Source organism: Megalops cyprinoides, chromosome 12 (genome assembly GCF_013368585.1).
Source record: "Megalops cyprinoides isolate fMegCyp1 chromosome 12, fMegCyp1.pri, whole genome shotgun sequence".
NCBI classification, from domain to species: domain Eukaryota; kingdom Metazoa; phylum Chordata; class Actinopteri; order Elopiformes; family Megalopidae; genus Megalops; species Megalops cyprinoides.
The window spans coordinates 8079394-8104951 of NC_050594.1; the positions used below are offsets into that span (position 1 = coordinate 8079394).

Here is a 25558-nt window from a genome sequence, read left to right on the forward strand (position 1 = left end):
GACCAGCGCCCCGTGATGTAAATGGCAAAAACAAGATAAGGCAATTCTTTACAGACTAAGTACATATCCTACATTACATACAAACGGGGGCACTGGGTGAGCTACAGGGATACTGCTATGCTGAGACATCACTGGTGCCATTTCCAGCCCACAAATCCACAAATAATGGCAGTGAGGTCAAAGATAGCGGCTGGTACTAAGAAAATGCTAGATTACAGTGTGGAGTCTCACCTCAGCCACGCTGGGCTTCTCTGATGGAAGGTCACTGAATTAATTGAAAACATTTTAATTACCAATACAAAGGGTTATACGTCTTTGATATTGATGTTTCATCTCTGTTTTGTGTTTATAGGGGTGATATGTGTTGACATTTACTCTCACAAGCCAGTGTATCACATAACTAGTAGGCATGAGCTAGTGATAGCTGCAAGCTTAAAGTGGTTGCTGCACTGTTGTGCAAAGATTTTTCAGCAGTTATATTTCTTGGGCATATATATATGTTCTTATATGGATAAAACAATTGCTGTAGAATTGTGATTTGGCATGAGGAAAAAGAAAAAAAAAACATTAAGTGAAATAGCTTGTGTCTCTTGATTTTCAAGGTGTGGTATAATCAACGATGCAAAGCAGTAATCACCAAGTTCAAGGAAACATCATCTGTAATCAACAAACCCAGGACTGGAAGACCCAAACAGCTGTCTAGGAAAGATGAGTAATACTTGAGGATAATATCCTTAAGGAGCAGAAAGATTATGAGCTTTGAGGAGTACAACAGAACTGGCAGAGGGCCCATGTGACATTGTCAACAGTATGAGGGTCTCTCTAGAATTCAGGACTTAAAGGAAGCGTAGCAGTAAGAACACCTGTTAAGATGAGATTAAGAGGCTAAAATACACACAAAGTTTTAGATTCCTAATCAAAATTTAAAACATCTGAGACTTTTACATATTCAGTTGTCTTACTACTAAGTAGGCCGCCTCAGATTCAGATCTTGTGCCATGAAGTGGTGATATGTTTTAAAAGAAAAGCGCTCAGCGATAGTATGAGCAGCAAAGACACTTCGAAATCTTACTGCATTTACCAACAGCTAATGAAAGAGTTTATGGTTAGATGTTGGCCTACAAGATAGTAGCTTCCTGTAGTTCCTAGTAGTGTAGAAGAAGCTTAAAAGAGTTATGATCTAGTTACATTACATTACATCACATTACATCATTTAGCACAGCGTTTCCCAACCCTGCTCCTGAAGGCACACCGTCCTGCATATCTTCTATCTATCCCTGCTCTACCTACCTGACTGAACTCATCAGTGGCACTTTTGATTAGCTGAGCACACCTGATTTAGTCAAGCAGGAAGGATACATAGAAGATATGCAGGACAGTGTGCCTCCAGGAGCAGGGTTGGGAAACACGGATTTAGCAGACGCTCTTACCCAGAGTGACTTACACATAAGTTACAAAAACAGTTGCAAGAAATGAGCCTACATCCCAAGCCACACCTATTTCCATGGTCTCACAGCACTGGTGGCCAAGAGACATCCAGTGAACACCCTGCATATTGTGCTGAACACTGATCTGAGATTACGGAGGCAGTGATGGACTGTGTGCTTTCAAACACAGCCTTATAATCATCAACTGTCTTCAGATCTGTTAAAATCTACTGTATGTGGATCTCAACAGGTGACAAGACTGACTTGAGGAAAAAAAAAGCAGTGCACTACAGTCCATGCAGTTTAATTACACAATGAAATGGAAATACCTCGTCACATGTAAGAGTGTATGCCTGCATGTGCTCAGCAAAGCGGTCGGTGAAAACTATACACAATGACCGCATTACATGCTCCCCTTCTCCAAGCTTCACGATTCTTCACTCACACATGCAGTAATTCGGCAGTCAAAGCTATGAATTATTCAACAAAGCTCAGGCTCACAGTTGTCAGGTCTTGGCAGGAGCTGAGCCACAAAGTCTAAGAAGTTGTTTTTTTAAATAAATGAGAAAAAATATCCCCCCAGTTGAGAAGATTCAGTGGGACCAGTCTAATTTATCTTTAGCTGGGGTGATGCATGCGATAGGTCACCCGAAGCTCTGCTCTGACGTCTGAGGCACTCATTCTGACCACCACCCCCTGCCCCATTTCTACTTGGCAAACCCTGGCAGGTTCATCATGTTCTTCCAAAAAGCAGCATGAAAATATATTATTAAAATGCAATAAATCCATGTTCTCAAATTTCCCTCAAATCTCAAATTTCCCTCGGGATTAATAAAGTATTTCTTATCTTATCTTAAATGTGCAAAATAACGTGTGTGTGTACATTTATTTTAGTGTCCATCCTATTCCATGCTCATTTAGCATTTATTTAACTACTTCATGGGGTATATTTGGTAGTTTAAAGATATACTTACTTATTTAATCAAGCTCCCTCACTTAAAGCACAAGAATGAGTCAATAGCTGCTGTATATGAATGTATAAGAAGGTGTTTTTCCCATGCCCAGCCTCTTTCTCCTGTCATGGCTGATCTCTGAGAGGTTACTATAGTTTCTGCCTTTCTTGCATGTTCCTCCCTGGCTCTTGCCAGCTGCTCATACAAATAATATTGCAGCCTACAGCGTTCAGTTTTTCTCCTGTTCTGTTCTTGTTGCTCTGTTCATTCACTGCACCGGCACTAAGTGAACTTACAGAATGTTCTTCCAAACTTGTGTGTGCGTTCAGCACATTTTTGAGGCTTTTTCTTGGTGCCTTGCTATTTTGGGTCTAAGGGAAGCGTGGGTGCGTCTGTCCTTTTCCTTATATCAAGCGTTTCTGTTTCATTCAAAAAAATGACATGCGATATACTGTTGCCTTTAAACCACAAAGATACAAACAAAAATGGGAAATGTAAATCAGATTGACAAAAAAAAAAAACAACTTTCAAATGAACTTGGTTTAGAACCTTTAAAGCGAAAACGTATCAATTATCTGGAGATGGAACGGTTCAGCAGGTATCCCAAAATGACGCTATTCTGGGGACACAGCTGAACAGCTGGCTGTATTAGTTTAGTAATGGAGAGCACTGTGATGCATTCTGTCTCTGGTCTTTGTAGCCTGCAGCGCTTTCACACACATTAATTGTGAAGTTGAGAGGAGGAGAAACTAGGATGGAATTTACAGAAAGAGAGAGTACAACAGCAGTCTCAGAGGTAATGTTGCATGTTATTGCTTTTACTATCAACAGGGATTTGTGTAGACTAAGCGTACACAATAATCGTCTAATGTACATTAATACATATTTTGCAGATGCTAAAGATGAGAGAAGGACTCTATTCATTTTAAGTAGTCTGCCTTTATTGTCTCCTCTATGTTATCTCTTGTAAGTGATGAAAAGGTAACAATGCATTGAGAATTATGGCAGGCATGTTTCTTCAAGAGATTTGCTGCTCTTTGTTTTCCTTTTTATTTTTTTTTATTTTTTTTTTACAAGAGCTTTCATTTGTAGTGTTACCCATGGTAATAAAATTCTGAGGTTTGAGTCTTCCTTTCTTGGAAGATATGTTCATAAAATGTGTCCTAGTGTGACACAAACATTAACAAGAACAAGAACCTGAATCTCTAAATATTAATATTATGTTTGTTGAGAACATGTACTACAGCAGTCAGCGATACAGTGTATAAGTTGTGGGACTGTACTTGGAGAAAGTGGTACTTTAAGATTAAGTCAAGACAATAAAGAAAGTAAAAAAAGGTATTTAAAGTATTTAAAAAAGATATTGCTGCGCTACTACCAATGCAAATGTTCAAAATTGTGCTCTGCATATTTTAATACTATAACATTCATGTATTGCAGTGCCCAGCACAAAAACTTGACCTCTACCTGACAGAACATCTGTGGAATGAACTAGAACACAGAATCAGGGCAAGGCAAAGATGGCCCTCTTCAGTAATGGAGCTTACTAATGCTTAAAGGTGGAGTTGAGCATATACCTCCAGCTTTCTACCAGAAATTATTGGGCAGTCTTCCACTGATTTGACGTACTCATTATGGCCAAAGGCGGACCAACACTTTTGGTAGGATAGCGTGCAGGTGAGTATACATAGACCAACATATACATTCCAAACAAACAACCAATCATAAAAGATAAGATCATGAGAACTCACGTGAGAATCACAGCTCAACAGGAAACATTTTGATGGATACACACAGCAAAGAAAAATGCAATGTGTAAAGCAGTGACAGAAAGCTCATTTGCTTGTGGAAAGATTTCCTCTTGCTGTGACTGACAGCATATGGGATTCCTGTCTGGAGAGAGACAGGAAGACCCGATTACCTGAGGGAAAAAGCGTGTATGAAATTCAGACCTTCATGGGACTGGGACCTGGGAACTTTCCCAATGGACTGCTGCATTGGCCGTTATCGGCTTCCCTCACACAGAATTCAGACAGGCCTGCAGTATGCCCACAGCTGCAGGGGATAACAACTTCCATTGCAGCTTGTTGGTTGTTTTTTTCTATCAAAACAAGCAAAATCTGAAAATATGCACGAAGGCAATTAAATGATAACGTTGTTAATAGATACTATCGACTAATCACATTATAATAACTGTTCGCTCAATTAATTTAAGTCAATTTAAATGAATTTTTAGTTAACAGTGGCTAGTTGGTAGCATTTATCACATAAGCCTGCTCCCATTGGAAAACTGGGCAAAATAAAAACAACTTTTGAAAAAACTAGATAAAAATTCCATAGCTGTTTTATTTATTTCTCTATAAAGAAATAATAGTAGTAGTAGTTTTATGTATTTCTTTTTAACTTAAATAACTAGTTTAGCCCCCAGTATCTTTTTTTTTCAGCAACAAACCTTTTGTTGAAAAACTCTAAAGCCCAGGGTATGACTGATGCCCCCGAACAATGTTAGCCCTGTAGATGCCCCACCTCACTAGCCGAGCTGGTGTGGTCCACCCTATCCTGACCCCATTCACACACCCAATACACCAAGCTGCGGCTAAAAAATGCATGGATGAGCTGCTGGCAGTTATCATTAAACCATTAAGTTGCCAATGGATGTCACTGGGACAAAGCAGTGCTTGTCCCGAAGCAAGATGGAAACTATAGGCTCTGTGTAGATAAACAATGTGGTTATGAGGAATTCATGCCTCAAACAGACTCGTGTCTTGGACCTAGTGGCTTGGCTTAACCTTTTTTTTTCTCTGTAGACTTCAGGAGTTGCTGGCAGATGGCTTTGGCCCCAGAAAAGAATGGTGAGATGACTTTCCCCACCGGCTGGGGTTTGCAGCTGTTCACAGCCCTATTTATCGCATAACAATGTTACTTATTCAGCCAAAACATCCTGAAATTTCTTTCCCTGCTTATGGAACTTCCCCAGAAGACACTGGCCCTGCTGCCAAGTTTGTAATTTGCTGCGGTTCAGATGCCAATCCAATTGCTGTTTCAAGGTCTTTAGGCGTAGCGATCCCTAATTACACCCTTATCTCAGTACTCCCAGTCCTACGCAAGCATATCATGAGTTGATACATTATCTAACAATTATCTACCGAGGATTATCTACCAATATCTTCAGATATTTTTCACCCAGTTGTGTTCCTGCACCTTCTCACCGATGTATCCTACATTCTCCAAAAGCTTTGATTTCAGTCAGGTGGATTTGATGGCCCCAGAATGTCTCCTCACAAGACCTCCTAATGGCCCGTAATAAGTATGGGCATCTGGGGCCAAATTCCAGTATACCTCTGGCTTTACCCATGCATAATCACACCATCATTTTCGCTTCCTGGCCTCCTCCCCTTTTGTCTAATTCACTTGCCAGCTCATATTACTGTGCCCGGTCCTCTGCCCGTTCCGGATCAGTGCCCACAAAGCTGTCTGGCATACCTAATAGACAGGCCACACTGGTGCCTGGGGCTTGATGGCCCAAAACGTCCTCTGTTGACTTTCCCGCTTTCCCGTGTTATATGCGAGGGGTGCTTCTCGATCCCTCCGCTGCCACTGGGTCTTTGCATCACCAGAAATAGCATCAGAGGCATGATGCTGGCTTCGGGCGTTCCAGAGGCAATACAATGTTTTAAATAAAACAGCATGTTTATAATGCGGTAATAATAAAAAAAAAGGCTGGAAAGGATACCATATGTCTCCTATCTCCTCCGTATGCCATAAGCAAGAAACACACTTGGCACTGGGCACCCGGGGCGAAATTGTTGTCGCTCCAGATGCGTTAATGCTGTAAGCTTCAACCTTGGCCTGGATTCAATAGTACCACCCCAAAAGTTTGTCCTTAAATTTGAACAATGAATGTAAGCTAATTGGCACAGTTTTCCCACCTCACACAACATTTTTATTTAACTTTGGTCAATAAACTCATTCTGTCACATAGAGAACTTTAGTTGGCCAACACAGGTTAAGCATTGGAGACCTCCAAAAATTAATGTTGCTAAAATAATTCCTATATAAACATGGTAACCTAACTCCACCAACACCTTTCAATGTTTCAAAAGATGTCAAGGTTGGCTAAAAAGCAACTGCATCATCTATTGGAAACAATTGTTAATTTAATTGAATTTGCCATTTTAAAATATATTTGAAGAGGAAAATTTTCAACTGATATATAAAGAAAATTCAATTCATTAATTATATTCATAAAATCAGATTCATAAAGTAACGGCATCTTCAGACTTTCACACAGAACTACAGCATGAAAACAGATACTGTAGTTCCTGTGGCAGTTCCTCTTTGTGATTCACTAACCAAAGCTTGTTGTATTGTATATGAAGATCTAATAAACTGCACAAATTAAAAAGTTCTAAATGGTTTAAAGAAAAAAATACAATTTCATTGTATTGTAGTCATTAGTGTTGTTGACACTGCCCCCTGCTGTCACTGTGAGAAACTATTTTTTCCCTTCTGCAGGATCTCCAAGCTTGGCGATATTTCTTCTTTGTGGGTTGGCGATTTCTGCCTTTGCTAAGTAGGAGTCTGTTCACTTGCCTCACAGACCATTTGTGGGGTCCACACACGATGCAACATGCATACCTGTCCCATTCAAATTGTCAAAAGAAGTTGCGTCACATCAGCTTCCCCCTCCACCTATTTTGTCACCTTCTGCGAACAACTGCGGACTGACAAGGACCGCACTGCATATTGGAGGCGCCCTCCCCTTATGATCTATGGTTTCATAAGCCACCATGTCCCCATAGGGAGTTCGCTGCCTTTTATATGCGACTGCCATCAAAACTTCTCTGTCGTCTACAAAGACGAGCTCAACGTCTCTGTTCAACTCATAAATATTTGTGCCACCACACAAGACAAACTTGAATATGTTAAACTCCTTTGAGGTTGCTTTTTTCTGCAAGGTTTAGTGCAGTTATAATTCTGTGGCACAGTACGCCATCAGATGCCTCAAACTGACAGCTTGGCTGGGAGCTTCGCCGCGGGAAACATTTGTGTAATGGAGTATGGAAGATGCATCACTAGTGACTTTGAAAGAGCTGGTCCACTGATCCATGCTGGCTTTGATCTGGTAAAATTTCTGCATTATTGCTGGCGTATGTCTTTGATAGTGTAAATTCCCACCAGGTGTTTCGCGTTGCCCTATTCCATTCGTTCCTCCTCCCCCTAGAGCCCGTACACAAGCCTCACTCTCGCTTTAGAGCAACTTCTGAGGGCTCTTTTGTTGTGAAATTTGCTTGTTTTAAAGCAGAAGGAAGGAAAAGCATCAGTCAAAGATCAGAGAATTATGGGCGGTTATAAGGAGAAAAGTATAAACAAAGACACAATTGATTGTTAAGCAGACAGTTTAATCAGTTTCTTTTTTTCAGCGGGTACAATTTGATTTCTTTTGAAATCATTTGAAGCCGCTGATTACTTTTCAATCTTTTGAAATTTGACCCTCAAAACCCTTCTCACATCTGAGCTCCATTCCACAGCTTCAGTATCTGAAACTGTAATTACACTTTGGAAACGCTGCAATGAAAGCAACACATTATTTTTTTGTCCAAATGTGGCATTTGCGAAAGCAAAGTAATTTTCCTGATACAGGCCAGTTAAGTACACTGTGGTTCAAATCAATACTACACCCTTATGGTACGTGAGAGAGCATTTTGCTCAATAAACACCGACTGGCAACATTTTTTTTTTTTGCTGAATATGACCAATGCGGCTAATTGAAAAGTTTCCTCAGAGCTAGTCTGTATGCAGCGCATTCGGTCCTGAACGCTGCCCCAGACATCCGCTGCACTGTGAAGCAGAATCTTCTTTTGAGCATTCCACATCAAGCCCGAGTCACAAAGGGAGCGCATCAGTGACATCACAGTAACCGGGTCACTTTGCACCTGTCAGAAGCGGTCTGTCACACCGGGAGCTGATACTGTGGCGGCGGCATATTGCACCACTCCACACTATCCAGCGCCTTAGGGCTTTATCATCAAAATTACAGCAGGCCAGAAGCGTGTGGCCACAATTTCTCTTTTACTCTTGCTGAAAAATGAATGTCTCTGTGTCTGCTTATGAGTATGAGCGCTTCCTCAGAACGCGGCCATGGCTCCTTTCTGGAACAGACCAAATGCAAACAAAAAAGAAATCCAGGGAAAGTATTTTGTCTGCAGTAGCAGATATTTATAAAACACCACTGTGAGGGTCATCTGCTTGGTGCAAGCTTGGTGGGGCCAACCGAGCCCTTTCCCTGGGTTTCATTTTCTCTGAGTCATTCGGTTGCTCGCAAGGGAACTTGGAAATGCCTCGAAATCAATGCAAGGTAATAATAGCTGGGAGAATTGGTGATTTTTGAGAGAATTTCCCTCGGTGCATTTTAAAGAGCCCCCTTTTAGTGAGGCAATGTACCGGAAAAAGTAATCAAACTGAAAAAAGTAATCAAACCCAGCATTTAACCCCCCCCCCCCCCGCCCCCCACCATTACCACCAGTCCCTCTTGGCTCATAGCTGATCAGAAATGCTGTAGGATTTCATTACATTCAGTCTGGAAATGGAGTCGCCTCCAACAGGGATGCTATGTTTTCAGTACCATTTGCAGAGGGAAGCAACTATTGTGGAGTGCTTGGCAACAGTTGCCATTAGTTCCAGAACAGTTTTAAATAATCCGGTGGTTGTTGAAGGTTGATTGAAAAAATATCCTCCTAACATTTCTTTTTGGCAGAAATACCAAAAACAAGAAAAGGAGCAACAGAAGAGAATGAAGGTTTATTGATTTTGCAATTGCCTATGTAGCACTTCAGAAAATTGACATAGTATATTGTCTTGGCTTGTACTGCAAACCAGAAACACCTTGAATTTCAGACTGGCAAAACATGAATGTCAGTTCATCTATCAGGTATCTGTTCACCTCCGTATTGTTTTTTTAGCATGTTATTTTAAACTATGCACATATTTTTGTGCCTCAATTGTGCTTCGAATCCATCTCCCTGGTTACAGATCTCCTCCCTTTTTTAAGATAAGCCTTGTTGAGTCACTGTACGCCAGAATAACAGTACAAGACTGATGCCACTGATCTCCAGCATTAGCGGGATAGACAACACTGACACAGAGCAACTTGCAAGGCTATGCTGGGGAGATGCATTAAATACGTATCAACAGTGAAGTCGCAAGGCTCTGGCTGTGGGGTGCACTCAGAGGTCTGTCAAAGGCGTGCCAGCATTCTTGCCAGAGTGTAAAAGAAGTTTGAGTAAACAGAGCTAGAAGACTGCTTAGAGTGGGCTCTGTTGTTCTTTGGCGAGTGTACTGTTTCATCCTAGCAGATAAAAGTCAGCCTAAAGACGGTGAGACAATCAGTTGCGCAGTTGAAGGGGACTTCATTAAAATTCTATGAGAGCGGGCTGAGCAGGCACAGCCAAGTTCTTTTTCATGTTCTTTTCACAAGGCACAAATCCCCCAGTGCTGGTTGATGTTCATAACATGCCTTTAATCCTCGTCCCTATGAAGCCATCACTTTTCATGTTCTTTATTCGACTCTTACCCAAGCACCTCTGTGAAAGCTGGCGCAGTCGTGTAAGATATCATGATATCTTACATTTCCTGTGACCGGTTCTTGTTCTCTGTAATGAGGAAGGATGCCTGGAATCTGAGACTCGGTTATCGAATTTGGTCAACGCCGAGATGTGTTTACCTTTTGCAAAAGACATTGTGAGCCCCTTTGGGTTTGGACAGTGGACCAATCTTTAGTGCCGGCTACAGCATTTTCCTGTATCCTACAAACAGAGATGCAGTGTATCTCTTGTAACATGAAGTATTGCATGTGAGTAAATGACTACCTGTGTGCCCGGGGAATGTTATTAACCACTAAAAGTGAATGATATTAAACTTGCGCAAAGGAAAAAAGGCCGCAGACATAGCATTAATCTTGCAAGGATAATTTAACGCCTATCCTTTAGGCATTATATGCGCTGTCTTATGGGAACATGTTAGGAATGAAAATGCATAGATGGGCAAAGCTGTTAAACCGTTACATTAAACGGTCATATAGTGTTTGCCCAAAGCGGACTGCCTTGGACCGTGAAGAAAAATGTAAAACACATCGTGGCACATGAGAGGATACTCGGGCAGCATGCATGTGTAGCCTGATGCTTTGTGTACCTGCAAACAAAGCCTGGAGGTCCTAATATATCCAATTCAAAAGCCGTCAGAGTAGATTTACCGGTGAGAAACTGACGCGTAAACAATTAGCTTGGATCAACCCACTCAGGGCTGGGAGCAGATGCAGCCCAACCCTTGAAGTACCTTGGCGGCATTAGAAGTCAGCCGTTCTTTCGCTTGGATGAAAGAGAGGAAAGAAATGATAGTAGTTTTTTTTTTTTTTTCCCTTCGTCATGCTTGGGCGTACAAGATGTTAAGTGAATAAGCATTTTCAGCATTGCCGGTGAGTAAAGAAAGAGGGGATGGTGGTGCTGAAAGCCCTCGGGAGGATTCAGACTCCATGGGAGAGACCATTTCCTTCTGTCTGAACACTGATGTGGGATCTGGGTGCCTTTTGTCTTGTGTTCTTGTGGGGCAGACAGCACTACCATGAATGCAATAAAGGGCAATAAAAGTATAGCTAAGCAATAGAAGTATTGCTGAGAATTTGGAATGGACGGGGATTATAGGAAACTTTTGGTAGCCCATAGGAATGCAACAGTTTTTTTTTTTTGGGAGGGGGGGGAGATGACATCGGGATTAATATGAAATTTGAAGCCCTTACTAATGTGATTTCATTCCTCCTGTGTCAGGAAAAGCAGTGGGTATGCTATGATATTGCTGTACGTTTCAACAGGTTGGAAAAGCCTGAGTTTGAGTTAACTGTTGGACAATTTCAACCAGCCATATCTCACTCAGCTATTACTGAAGTTACATACAAAGATTTGGGAAGAGAGACTTCAAATGATCCCTGTGCAACTAACCAAACCTAGATTAACTGGTTTTTTCCACTATTATAAAAGTCCCATTTACTGCTTCCTGTCCGTGTCAGATGTTCACAGCATCCCCACCCCATGCCCCCCCCCCCCCCATCCTTCCCAACTCCCTGCCCCATCTTTGCCTTCTTTCCTCTTTATGATGCCAAAATGGGGATTCAACAACCTCATTCGAATGGCTGGGTGAGACCCCTTCATCAGACTCTCAAACAAAGATTAATATGCTTATATCCACAGCCAGCCTCTACACTCTCTAACTGATATATTTGCATTCTCTGATGATATGTATCTATTGAATTGCAACTTAATTAATCCCGCATTTTTGGGGCTCCATGACCAGTCACTAGGGAAAACTAATCAGTCACTGGTTTCGCACTTAATTTTTGCCCAAAAGAACAATGTTCCTCTTAATGTGAATTGAGCAATTAAGAAAAATTCAATTTCCTTCTTCACAATGCTTTTATGCACATTGTTTCCATGCACATAGTAGTACTGGGTAAGGAATGTATGCCAGAGGTTCCGGCTTTGAGTTCCATATGTAACACTGCTTTTGGTGTTTCAAGTAAAGTGCATCAAGATAAAATGGCTTCAGTAAATATCAGGCTGTGATAAATGATTAATATGTTAAAATGCAACCTTGGTTAAAAGTTTCTTCTAAGTAAATAATTAATGTAACGGTAATATTCATGATACCTCTCTAACCATAGACTGGCATAATTTAAAAACATGTCATTAACTCTTAACAGACATAAGTCAGACATCAAACCCTAGCCTGGCTTTGTTTTCTATAATGCCTAGCCTTATCCCAGGACGCCGTGTTTATTTTCTTTCTACCATAGTCTGTTTTCCACTCAAGAAAAATTAGCCCAGATAACCTGCTGTGTGCATAAACATGCTCTGTGTTTAATCAAATCATATTCATGTATGTCATGTAAATAACTGGAAAATAGGACAACAAACAAACATGTGACCTCAGTGAGGAAAACTGGAGGGAAGGGAAACTATCCCATGATGCAACTGCTTTAATGAACTGGCTGCGTTTATCAATCATTACACATGAAAAAGGGCGATGTTAGTCCCACCATGATGTAAAAAATACAGTGAGACCAGAGCAATTGTCCATTTTATTTGATGAATGTCAATTAGATTTGATTCTCTCTGATGCTTACATATTTTTAAAGCCTGGTGATCCTCTCATATTTCATAGAGCATACCCAAGATTATTTCATTGTTATGTAAAATACAACTAAAAAGCAATTTCATGCATCAGGAAACCTGATACATAAACAAAATGGAATCTAATATCCTTGTGAACGTCGTAAAGCTTCCATAAGATGGCCTGCTTAATGTATTTCTTCAGGGTGATGTGTGGAAATGTTCAGATTGCTCCAGACCAGTGGAGTGCGCACCCAGCCATTCTGCCACATACTCATCAGAATCAGAAAAATCAGAATCAGAATCAGAATCAGATTTATTGGCCAAGTACGTTAGCACACACAAGGAATTTGGCTCTGGCAGTTGGTGTCTCTCAGCGGTGCAGACAATATACAGAATATGCAGAGACAATATACAGCGAAAATGTACATCTTATTTACAGACAAAATACACAATATACAAGCAATATACAAATATTATAAAAGACTTTCTGTCCATATACATATAGTGCAAGTAAGGTGGTGCAAGCAACAATAATGGCATAGCAGATGATACTGCTCAGCTATTTATGAGGGTGATGGCATGAGGAAAGAATACCTTCAACATAAAAAATAACTTAAAATCAAAGTTGCTTTGGTACTTATGGCTGGGAAGTATCATTTTTGTCCTGCCAACATTATATCTCAGCCACTCATATTACCAAACCCAAACATATTTCCTTTATTTTTTATTTATTCAATTTTTGGTGTGCTGTCAATGACATTACTACACAGCTGGAGGACAGTCACCACTCACTGGGGGGAAAAAGCATTGTGACATCATTATGGTAGCAGGTTTTCTTTTGTAGAATCACACAGTACAGTACCGTATTTGGCATAACAATAACTTCAGTTCTTTGAGTGAAGAAAACATACTTTTGTCAGCATGGAATCTTTGTGATTTTTTGACTGTTAAATGAGTTGCATTGGCTTGTGTAACATACCAAAGCGGATGCTAAATCTTGTGATGAGTATAAGACTTACGACACTTTTAAAACTTGTTCTCCTACTGTGATTTGCATTCTGGTCCATGTTCAGATTTTCTTCTTTCCTTTTTTTTCCAATTAGATTTGCTTCATTTCAGACAAGGAAAATTCCATTTGAATTTGCAAATGAATCACTTTTCTTTGCATTGTCCACTTGCTGTTGTGGGGAACAGAATTCTAATTGTTTCACAAGGAAACTTTTTTAATTACACCGTTTTGTTTTCATTCCTTTTATTTTCTGTTTACCTGCAGCAGAGGTCCCCCTGGAGTGTAATTCAGGGATAACGGATTGCTGGGCAACCCTGCGTACTGTGCACTTGCCTCTTCCTGTGTGCAATTTGGTACTTTCACCAATTAGCTACTGTAGAAAAGAACCATACGTACCATACAACAAACTGTCCCTTTGGGAAATATTCATGTGAATTTGAGTGAGTATGTCGCAGTTTGCTTGCCTTCCCTTTTCTTCCCTTCAGTTGTTCATTTCTGGGTCTGTGTGTCTTTTGCCTCATAACTACATGTTTTTCTTTGCCTATCGGCTCGAAATTTTGAAAGCATTGAGTTCAGTTCCAAGTGGTCTTCTTCTTCTCACTTGTGTCCTTGTGTGATCACATCACTGTTGGGAGTTCCATGTGTGGCTCAAAACAAACCTAACCACACCTCTGTTTGAATCAAACAGGTGCGAAAGTCCCCTCACCCCTTTGGACTCTTGGTTGGACCTCGTCTCATTCAGTTTGTAACTGGGTTTCTTTTTTTCCCAACTCTGTGTTTATCTTCCTTTTGATCACAGTGGTCAGTACCAGGGGGGAGGGAATCATTTCGCCATTAACTTGTGGGACTTTTAGGATGGCCAAATTAGGAATTTGTCCAGGACCACAGGGAATCCCTTACTTTTTTCAGTGAATGCCATGGGATCTTTAATCCGCACAGAAAGTCGGGATCTCAGATTAATGTCCCATCCAAAAGATGTCATCTGTCAATAGCGTAGTGTACCCGCCAAAGCACTGGGACACAGTTTTGTTCAGAGGGAAGACTGCCACCTACTGGCCTACCAACACCATTTCCAATACCAGCCTGGTTTTCCCTGGGGATCCCCCTCCCTCTAAACTCTAACTAAGCCTAAGCCTGCATGGTTACAGCCATCAGGCAGGAGAGTATTTCAGGGTGACATAGCTGCATTATGACTCAGCAGCTTTTATGTAACCCATTTGTAACTTTCCTTAGCTCACAGTACCAGGTCATACTGTCTTGCTGGTTTTCTTTGATAACCAAAGAAAGCACACACATGTTGTCTGTCCTGACAAGGAGCGCTTAACTGAATGGCTGATCAGCACACAGCTCACACAACAGCTTCCCCACGCTGAACCATAACTGCAGCACTTCAGTGTAAATGTTTGGTTGTGATGGAGGATCAGTTGAAAAGGGCGAACGCAGCCTCAGGTGTTAAATATTGACTACCCAGAAACTCTCATTGGCTGCCAGGGCATCATCGATGGCTGACAAAACTCTATCTGACAGATGTGTTCAGAATGCAAAGACTCAGTCCAGTTGTGATCATAAACGTAGGCGATATCCTTTAATTGACTACAGGCAGTGATTGCTCCAGAATCACATTTGAAGTTCGCAGCATCCATTTTTAAAGTTATGCATAATATAATACCACATATTACACTGTGCTTCATATCTGCTAAGTTAAATGTGGGTTTATACAATGAAGAGAGAGAGAACATGAGCACAGGTGATACGCCAATGAAATTGTAGTTTGCAGAATACTGACACTGTGTCATACTGAGTTATAGGCACCGTGTGTTGTTGAAATCAGACTAAATGTGCCTCTCAAACAGAGTCATTCTCCACAAAGTTTCTTTTTTTTGACAGAGACAGATATTGTTTTTAAGGTTAATGTCTATAATGCATCATTTGTTTAAGGCCATAACTTGAAGTCATGGTTCATTTGTATATCACTGTTAGGCACTCTGCTTAGCATAGTGTGATGCAGTTATGTTACTGTTAAGGAATATTGGTTCACACTCTTTTCATTACTGTTGTGTTTTTGCATCATCGTTTTTCACCTTAATATATACCTGATGCCACTCTGGCTGCTCTGTGCCTGTATTAATGTTCTTGTCTCTGCAGTCATGTGATCAATGTATCCTGCAGTATTACACTTGCAAGTCACTGAGAGCATCTGCTAAATAAATTGTAATAAATTACTAAAGGGATGTACAACATCTGTTCCAACATTTCCTGCTACCTGAGTACTCTTAACTTCCAACAAAATAAACGCATGGCTTCTAAATGTTTTTGTCTTCCAACACCTCCTGCTGTTTGTCATACATCAGTGTTGATTAAAGTTTTTTCTGGCAGAGGGGTAACGCATTTTATTTCCATTTGTACATCATAGCCACAAAAGCAGATTTTTATATGTAGTTTTTAGGCATAGACACAAATGTCATTGTCATAGGCAAATGTCATTTGCTCTAGGATAAGTATTCTTAAAATTGATCATTCAAACCTGTCTGTCAATTGACACTGTCCATATGCTGTCATTCGTAGTATTACTGGAAAAACTTGCAATAGAGTGCTGAGCTGCTTCTCTTAAATGATGTAGTGACATTGATAATATTAAAGGGTATCCGTTAGTGTTAAGGTTGCTGGGGGCAGGGGGGATGTCCAGAAGGCTATATAATCATGATTAATCATGTTGTAATCCTTCAATGGAAGTTTAATTATCAAACTACAGCATAATGTCACATTAGCCCAGCGCATTACATGTACAATAGTGAGCACATGCATACACATTGCCAAAATACGCTGAGGTATACAGGTCCAAGCTCAGCTTTTCACTTTCAATTGCCCCTGTTGCTTTTCAGATGAACACATCTAAAAACAAACAAAAAAAACAACAATAACACTAAAGCATTATGCCGGAATATCGCTAACAATGCACTCTAAGACATATAGTGATTTTAAATGATTCAGTTCAATCCAAAGATTCATCCATTTTCTGTGGCAGTGAGTGCTGTATTAAGGGGCAAGGGGTGAGAAGGTGAATTTAACACAAATTCAACCTGTTTTGAAAATGGGTACAAGGTCTAAGAAGTGTAAGGTTTACCAGAGAAAGGTACTTTAAATTGCATTTCTATCTGGAGAATGCTTTTTTTAGAATGCTATCGTCTGACACATACTGTACTGGTAACAATGTGCTTTTTTCATGTTTAATATATTTGCATTAAATAATTAAATAATGCTGACTTCATGATAGTTGACCTCTTCCACACACACACACACTGAAACCTAAAAGCAATTTATAATTTGAAACTCATACACTGCTTGCTCTTAGTGCTCAGTTCCTGCAGTTCTTGAATGAGGTCGAGTTCAATGTTTTCAACAGCAGCTCTCAATTACTTTTCCAGATGCAAGGGTTGACCTTTTACTGTGCTGATTTTTCTCTCATTAATTATTACTCCCGCTGTCAGTGAAATATGAACACTGGATTCAAACTTACACCAGATCTCAAAGGCAGCCTCTCCCCTTCTCACAAGAGATGGTGCACGTCTTCCTTGCCTTTAGCGGTGGAGAGGTGTAATCTCTTTTTACTTTTTTACATGTCAGAGCGGCACTGTAGAACAGCTTCACAAAACTGAACTCAACATTGTGGTCAAAGAGCATCATGGGAAAACAGACACTTCTGTGGATAGCAGAGTTATCTTCAAAAACACCTAAAATCTACCAGTCAGATCTAACCTATTATCAGAAGACAGGTCTTTCCTACTTAAGTCTGGCACTTTATGATCTACCCTAATATGCATTTACAATCTCCATCTGGCAATTGTGAATTTCCAACAGTGCATTATAACATTTTTGCTATAGATATTGGTGCAGATGTGTGTCTTTTGCCAGTATACTTGCACCCTGAACCACATGCTCCCAGATGTACTCCATGCTGGGCAACTTTTGATTGATTGGGAATCCATTATAGTCCCCCACAAACAGGGGACTATGGCTTTTAGCTGTTGTGCACCTGGGCTTTGGAATTCAATTCCAAGCCACATCAGAGCTGCACAGCTACATTGATTATTTTAAATTCAGTCTTACTACTCCCCTGTTGTCTAATGCCTATTCCTTTTGATTGCACTTCTAGCTGAATTTTATTTCCATTGTATTCTTCTTGTAAAGCATTAGGATGCTCTCATGAAGACTGCCATATAAAATCACAGTGCATTGCATTTTATTGTAGCTTGTGCGAAGAAGCAGTTGATCCTCGGCATTCAAAGAATGAAAAGATTTACTGGGTCCATTCTTACAATTTACTCAAAATTCAATGCAAGCAGGCTTTATAATTTCCTTGACTGATGTTCACATCTTAGGTATGATTCACAGCTCTCATGGGCAAACTTATCAGGTGTTTGCAGGGTGTATAATGATTCCAAAACTACCACGCAGCACAAAAAAATTGACTGAGAATACACAGCATACTGAACAGGTGCAATGATGTGTGCATCCATTAACTACAAGAGAAGCAAATCTTTGGCACATTCATAAACACTGCCGCACACCTGTAGGCCTTTTTGCATTCTAAAATCTGGATATTCCAAATTTGCTGGCATAAATACAGGAAACATTTTAACCTTTTTACCTGTTTACTCAGGCATCGGCTGTTACAATCTTAAAACCACACTGTTTTCGTTTGGAGAAAGGAAGAGCCACAGTAAAAAAAGTTCCACAATCTTCGCTATCAAAATAATTCCTTGCCCTCTAAGGGTTTGACAATTGCGGCCCAATCAGAGTGGAGGTACTCATACACGGTGCTGGGAAGGTCAGGCCCCGCTTTGAAAGGGCCAGCAAAGTGAATTGTTCCTTCAGGCCTTCTTCGCATCAGCTCGAGGGACAGCACGACTTGGAAAACTAGGGCGTGGCAGGACCTTGAGGACCACAGACAGAGGCCATCCTCAGGCGCACACAGCACTCCCCCAGCTCACATCGCCTAGGATGACTAATCAGATTGACTAGACCACATTCCCTCATCTAGAGCAAAAGGCATGCCCTTAAGATGTCCAGAAGACACTGTGTGTTGACAGCTCTCCCACAGTTCTGTCTGTCTTTGTGAATGTCTTCTAGTTCAGCATCTTCAGCCAAATTGGCTGAATCGACATGAATTTCACATTTCTGAGAATTAAAATACAGCTGTCATTTTGGCTTTTATGTGATATTTTCCCCCAAAAAACTCAAAAATAGACTCATTCATGAGCAATAATAGTCATTTTTGTGTTTCCTTAATGACAAGTTATTTGTAAGAAACTAGTTGGTAGTTTTGTCTTTTCTGTGGCATTTTCCAAAGTAAACATTGTTGAATGTCTGATTTGCATTCTGACTGTGTAATGTCATTTGGCCACACAACAGTTTCATCTTTTTTGGGCTGACAGACAACATCACACTGGATTGAGATTTTGAAATCAGGCTGGCAACCTTGACCTTTATTCAGCATAGCCCTCGGATGGAGAGAAAGCTGGCCTTTAGCCTGGTCGTGCCATCCTTTGCATCTCAGACCAGGGATGCTAAGTTTGACTTTCAGCAGTAAACTGGATGAACTGTCTGATTTCAACTGACTGGTTTTGTGTCAATTGAATTTAAAATATTAAAAAAGCAAGTCTGACACATTTCTGAGTAGAAATACCCATATTTGTGGATAACTAAAAATATCATATCATATCATTTGTTCTACGAGGGCAGTTGGCACTGTTGCCTTTTTTTCCCCAAAATGAATCATCTTGAATGGGCCGAAGAATCACAACAGGTCAAAAAATAATGAGGACAACACTTTGCATTGAAAAGAAAAACAAAAGACATAATCTCGGAAGTACACCATTATTAAGACTAAATGAAAATTTGAAATTTCTATAATTTCATTTCCTCGTCAAAACTGCATCAGCCCGCATCACGCAGTGCTCTTGAACTTCTCTGTCTCAGAGCCTTTTCCTGTCTGGCACGGTGATCATTAGGCAGTGCTGCAGTTTAGTCCTGGATGACCAGACGAGGATGGGTGGCCGGCATCTCGCTGATCCACCTGTGAATATAAATGTGGCAGTTAATGAAAATCCAAATTCCACATAAATTCAATTTGTAAGCACCCTGATGATCACTCCAACGGCACTACATTGCAGCAAAAGCTTTTGCTGCCCTACTTTTTAAAACAGTTCACCTTTTCTTGCCACCTCCCAAAAATGTACCTCCTCAGAGTACCAATATGAACATGGTACATTTTGCACATTAAAAATTCAGTGCTCTGACCCCTTCCCCTCCTAACACTGTGACAAAAGCTGGTAGCTGTAAAACGGATTGCAGTTTAAGAGTAGCAGATAAAAGCCTGGTGGCACTTCAGGCTTTTTCAGTGGCAGAAACACAGTGGTAAACACATTGTGGTGAAACGTGAGGCACATCAAACCCGCTGGCTGGAAATTGGCGGTAATAGTTTAAGCTGTGCTCCTCACGACAGTACTTACTTCCCTTGTGGCAGTGTTTCCCACAATGGCCCTATATTTTATGGATGGCACTAACGATTCAGGTTTTGTGCAGCTAATTGCCTGACCGCACTTTATGTACTTCATGTGAATCGTGCTGGTTAAGGGCATCTGCCAAAGGAATAAACATACATATAAATGCCACTGCATGGGATCTACTATAATTCAGTCAAGGGCTCAAAAAAAGATTTGCATCAAGATTAATTGGACTAAGACTAAAGAATATATGCAGATGTAGTTGTCTTTAAGCAAGCAGAAGTTAGATGGTAGAGGTTAGACGTCTATCCTTACGGCCAATATGTGGTTTGGTAAAAATGAATTTCCATACAATCAAAGCATAAAGGTTGCTTTTGATGTGGTTATAACGGTACTTTATTTGGCTTGGAGTCACACAAAGGGATCACACCTGGCAGTGGGCTGAGGTTGTTGAAAGTCTATGTGGGCATCATAAACAGGGGAAAGAGAGGGGGGGGGTGGGGTGGCGGAGGTATGCTGACGCAGAAAGGAAGTTATAAGTGCATTTTTATGGTCATGCAAGGGACTGGTTTGTTGTCTAGATTCGGTTGATTGTGTAGCGATTGTTTGAAAATTCTTCACTGGAATCTTCATTTGGAACTTCAAAAAGGGTGAAAAAAACATTTACATAAAATGAAAGTAAACTGTACTTGCATACATTTTTGGCTGCTGCCATGGGTAACAAACTGAAAAATCTATTGGAATTTCCCTGAATAATCGTATAGACAGACTGACAGACAAACCGACAGACAGACAGACTGATAGTGGAATATAATAGGCTACATTATCCAGATGGCATAGACAGTAATTGAAAACAAATGGTATATAATAAATAACCGTGTCAAGTATACGACCCTAAAGCTGGTTGCATTCTCCGTTCAGATGCTTTACTCTACGAAGCACACCAGCTATGCAATTTTCTGTCTTAATTAGAACTTACACATGTGGAACAGCAACCGAGCCACATCTCAGAGCACCGCAAATCCCCTCAAGCTGCTGTTCAGTTCAAAAAAGAACGCAATCGAGCCACATTAAATCGACAAGTTCAGATAATCCCTCGTTTTTTTAATCACCCACACCGTACCGCAATGATTGTGGCCTCAGAATTCCCGTTGACCGAGGCTTAATGAGGCAGCTCAAGCGCCGAATACCAACGGATTTTTGCTGACAGCCTGCATGTCATAGGACGAAAAATTGTTATTATTGTGATTTTATTCTGTATTTATACCTTTTTTTGCCACCTGGAAATTGTTTTTTCACAATATTTCAAATCGTGTATTCAACAGCACCGTAATTTGCAGAGCACTCTCTTTTTTCTAAAGGTCATTTCTGTGTTGGAAAATACAGAAACCAATTTCTGCCGTTAATTATTATAAACATGTTTCTGTAACGAAGGTAGCGCTCCCCCATCCCCACCCCCCTGCATGTGTTCCTTTGTGGACTTTCAAAGGAACAGATGGAACCATGAGTCCTTTTCAACAGCAGAACCAAGGACACAGAGCCTATTTATATTGTACAGAGAATATCAAAAATGTCCTTATTTAAATATCTCATCATGCAGCTAAATCCACCTGACACTGAAAAAAAGGCCCCACATTACTACAGCAATCATATTATTTTTCTTTTTCCTTACAGGCACGTGTGTCTGAGTTTGGAAAAAACATCACTCTTCTGGATTCAGAACAAGAGTTGCAGAAATAACAAATCCTCTTATGTCGTGAATGTTTAACTTCTTCTGTCCAACATGTGCGCTGCTTTGCACAGCAAAGATTTCAAACTTCCAGCATTTCAAACACCCAGACCACTCTAACTACACTGCAATGGCGTGCAAGATATTGCTACAGTGATGCCGTAATGAGATACCAGACCTTGCAATCTCGACAAGACTAGCTTTGCTCAAATAAATAAGGCACCAGTTCTAATGTATCACCTGCTTACATTTGCTCAAAGCTCCTTGCATATTCAGAGGGGTTTCTTTATTCGATTTGGTTGGGGCAGGTATTAAATCCAGAGCTTCAGCTGAACTCAGGATGTAAACACTAGACAGTCCCCAACGATAACCCCGTAAAAGCCCCCCTTTCGCACTGCCACACAAATGAATAAGTAATGATGCTGACAAACAAACAAGCCGCAGTATTGATTCCGCAGCGGCTCTCATTTCAACCTGGAGAACAGCAATAAGGCCTTCTTTCGAGATTTGCATAGGCTCTGCAGCTAGGATCATCCCGGCGTCCAAATCAATAGTCGCTTCGCCAAATCTCTGCCCACCTCAAACGGGAAAGTTCACCTGTTTAAGAGAAGCGCAAGGCTCACTAATATAATTCTGCACTATTCATCTGTGTAATTAGCATGTTTAGCTGCTATATTTCATAAAGCTATGTTCTTGAATTACACGTGAATACATATATATCATTTATACAGGGTCTGAATAGATTTTGCATCTTTACAAGACCATTGCTGAACACTTGAGCATGTACTCTTTTTACAGATTCCTACTTCTATACTGTCCTAATTCATAAATATATCATTCAGTTTGAACGTCATTGAAACCATCTTAAATAAGGACGAACAAAATAGATATACAGACACAACACCTTTAAGCTCATAAAGAGGCAGCAAATTACAAATAATGTGCAATCTATTTTTCATTTGTTTGTAAGGAAAGGAACATCTTCATGGTAACAGCTTTAAGTGTACGGATAATGAGGACTGTGCCATTATCACCGGGAAAATAAATAACCAGGCAATTAGAGTAATGAGACATAATAATGGGCCTTAGAAAAGGCAAGTTAATTGATATTATGTAATGTGAAGCATACAAAGTTTCTTATTACAGTGAAATTCAAATTAACCGCACTGGGACATTAGGACATAGATTAAACATCACATCAAGTATTGGATCAATGACAATGGGTACATAAATTCCCTCTGCTATGCCTATGAATGTTTACGCAAATGCCTGGTTACCTGTTACCTGGCGATAACCGCAAGTTCCTTGATAATATAACCTGTGCTACCATATTGGTAATTACTTACCAATACACCTGGCTCCTGTTGCTTTTTTATGTCTCAAGATAAAACAGACAATTGTCTCTCCATTTCAGTGGTAATTTTTGTAGCCATGCAAGATCTATCTTGGGCCTGTGTCCATAATATGCAAATTGTTTGCTTGTGACCGTAAGCAGGGTGCAGTGGTAGAGGCCCTTCTTGGCTGTGTCTCATGTTACTCCCTCATGATACTGGAAGTATGTAATTTCTTCAAGGTATCAAGTTGTTTCCTGGATCATGTTTCTGTGAGATATTATATCTTTCCTATTATGGTATGTATTTCTCTCAATAAGGATATTGTTCCCAAGTTTCTGTGTGTTAAGGTGTTAAGTTTCTTTTTTCCCAGAGATTAGGATGTTGTACCCTCAAGATATGAGGTTTTCACCTCAAGATATGGATATACCCTCAATGTATGATATGATTCCTTCAAGACACTAAGCTTCTGCCTCAAGGTAAGTTCCTCTTCCCCTCATTGTTCCAAAGCATTGAAGTAATTTTCTCAAGATAAATATTTTTTTTCTCCCCATGTCCCACAAGCATCCACACAGTATGACAGAATGACCTGAAACAAAAAACAGAGGTCTGTCTGCTTGGGTAGTTGAACAAAAACCTCCTTGCCTCCTTGGCCAGTAGATTATTTCATCTCAGCACTCTATTACCCTGCCCAGGAAAATGAGCTTCACATATTATCTATTTATAAGAGCTGCATATTAAATGAAGCAATGCAGATTAAGGAACTTAATCCAATGTAGAATGGCCCTGACAAGGAAGCAAAAATGCAACATTTCGGGTACAAGACCATCTCCTTAACCAAAAGGCCACAGTGTTCGCCCCTGCTTTTATTTAGTATCTCAGACGAGTCCCTGGATTTATAAATATTCCAAAATTGAGTGTCTCTTAATAAATGTGTGAAAAAAATTCTAACAGGAGCTCTTCAGGTTCACAGATGGAATGGTTTAGAAATCCCAAGTAGTGCTTCAGGTGGGATAACATGATAACATGTCACGTCTTGTGAATGAGAATGAATGAGTCCCAGATTTGGCTCAGGCACATAGGTGAGATAATTACGAATTCATCTCTGCTGTAATTCAGTTGAATAATGCAAATCATGAATGTCTATTACATGTTTCATTAGCCTTTGGGAATGAGGGAGTACTTCTGCATGGTTCCTGTCTATTTTGATATTGCTATTGTTAAAATCCACACCTGCCATGAAATTATGGTCACTCTTAAACTTTAACAAGATATTATGTATTGTTTCAGTTCCCTTATCTCAAATCATGAGGTTTTTTTCATGACTAATGTATCTGTCTTTCTTTATCAGTGATTCCTCCTGTGCATTTTTAGTGTTGCTTATCAAGCATATGCAAACATAAATTTCGAAATGCAATGTGATACAGAAGGTATGGAAGAGATACTTTGAGGGCCAACTGCAACCAGTGACAGGGACATATATTTGGAGAAAACACCTCAAATTTCTGGACAGAAAAGATGTTATGTGGCAGCACAGGTAAGGGATGCCAGGTAAGGTCAGTGAGAGATACCAGTTGCCACTCCTCCCTCTCTACCGTTCGACACAAGCATAAGACAGGATTGTTATGTGTCGTTCTGTGTGATGAAATTACTGCATCCCTCCCCCCTTCTAGAATCTTCCACTTCCACTGCCTATGGGATTAGTATTAACTGCAGACCAGCAGAGTGTCTACCCGCAACTCAGAGCCAAATCCCCAAGTCTTCTGTTCCTGCTGCTACCTTCGGCACACATGCCAAGACAAAGCGAGCCCTCTCCTTACCGTTCCTCTTGTTTTGTTAATCTCATGGTCTGTTAAGCATCCTCTTGTAAATGTTCTTAAGCGCTCAAGGTGGAGGAGTAATCCATAACTGGTAAATGCAAAAAAAAAAAAAACAAAAAGGGAGGAAAAATTGTGAACTGTTTCAGAAATATGGAGCACTAGCAACAAAGGAACTGGATTTTAAATGACACGGCATACCTTTATGTCAAGGTCTAGGTGGGTTCTGAGCTTGTTGTATCAAACCTTTTTCATTAAAAAAATAATTTAGCAGCTGAACGCTTTAAAACCTCTGCCAGCATTGCTGAATTGAAAAGCTCAAATCATGTGAATATTACAGATGGGCTTGGCTGCGCTTTTTTGTTCTAACAGGAAATATGAAACTTTTACTGACCTCATATGAACCTTCTCTGAAATTGGACTAGTCACCAAATTGTCTGAAAGGCTGAAAACTTCATAACTTTCTTCTTTTCTAGGTGAGGATTGCCGAATATGACCATTGTGAAAGTGGTTTTCGTGTGCATGATTGTAACTGTGTAATTCAACAGAAAGTAAATTACGCTTAGTGCATGTTATTCCGGTCTGATAGTTCAGTTTTGCAGGGATAGCAAGCACAGACCTTG

General features: G+C 40.3%; 1 protein-coding gene across 1 annotated transcript in view; it reads right to left on the minus strand.

Moving 5' to 3' along the window:
• Positions 1 to 18299: 18299 nt before the first annotated feature.
• The window catches only part of zgc:174356 (uncharacterized protein LOC100137120 homolog), a 30530-nt gene continuing 23271 nt past the window's right edge, over positions 18300 to 25558 (minus strand). The window contains exon 7 of the mRNA XM_036542197.1: positions 18300 to 18486. Coding sequence (XP_036398090.1) covers positions 18300 to 18486 — 187 coding nt within the window. The remainder of the gene's footprint in view (positions 18487 to 25558) is intronic.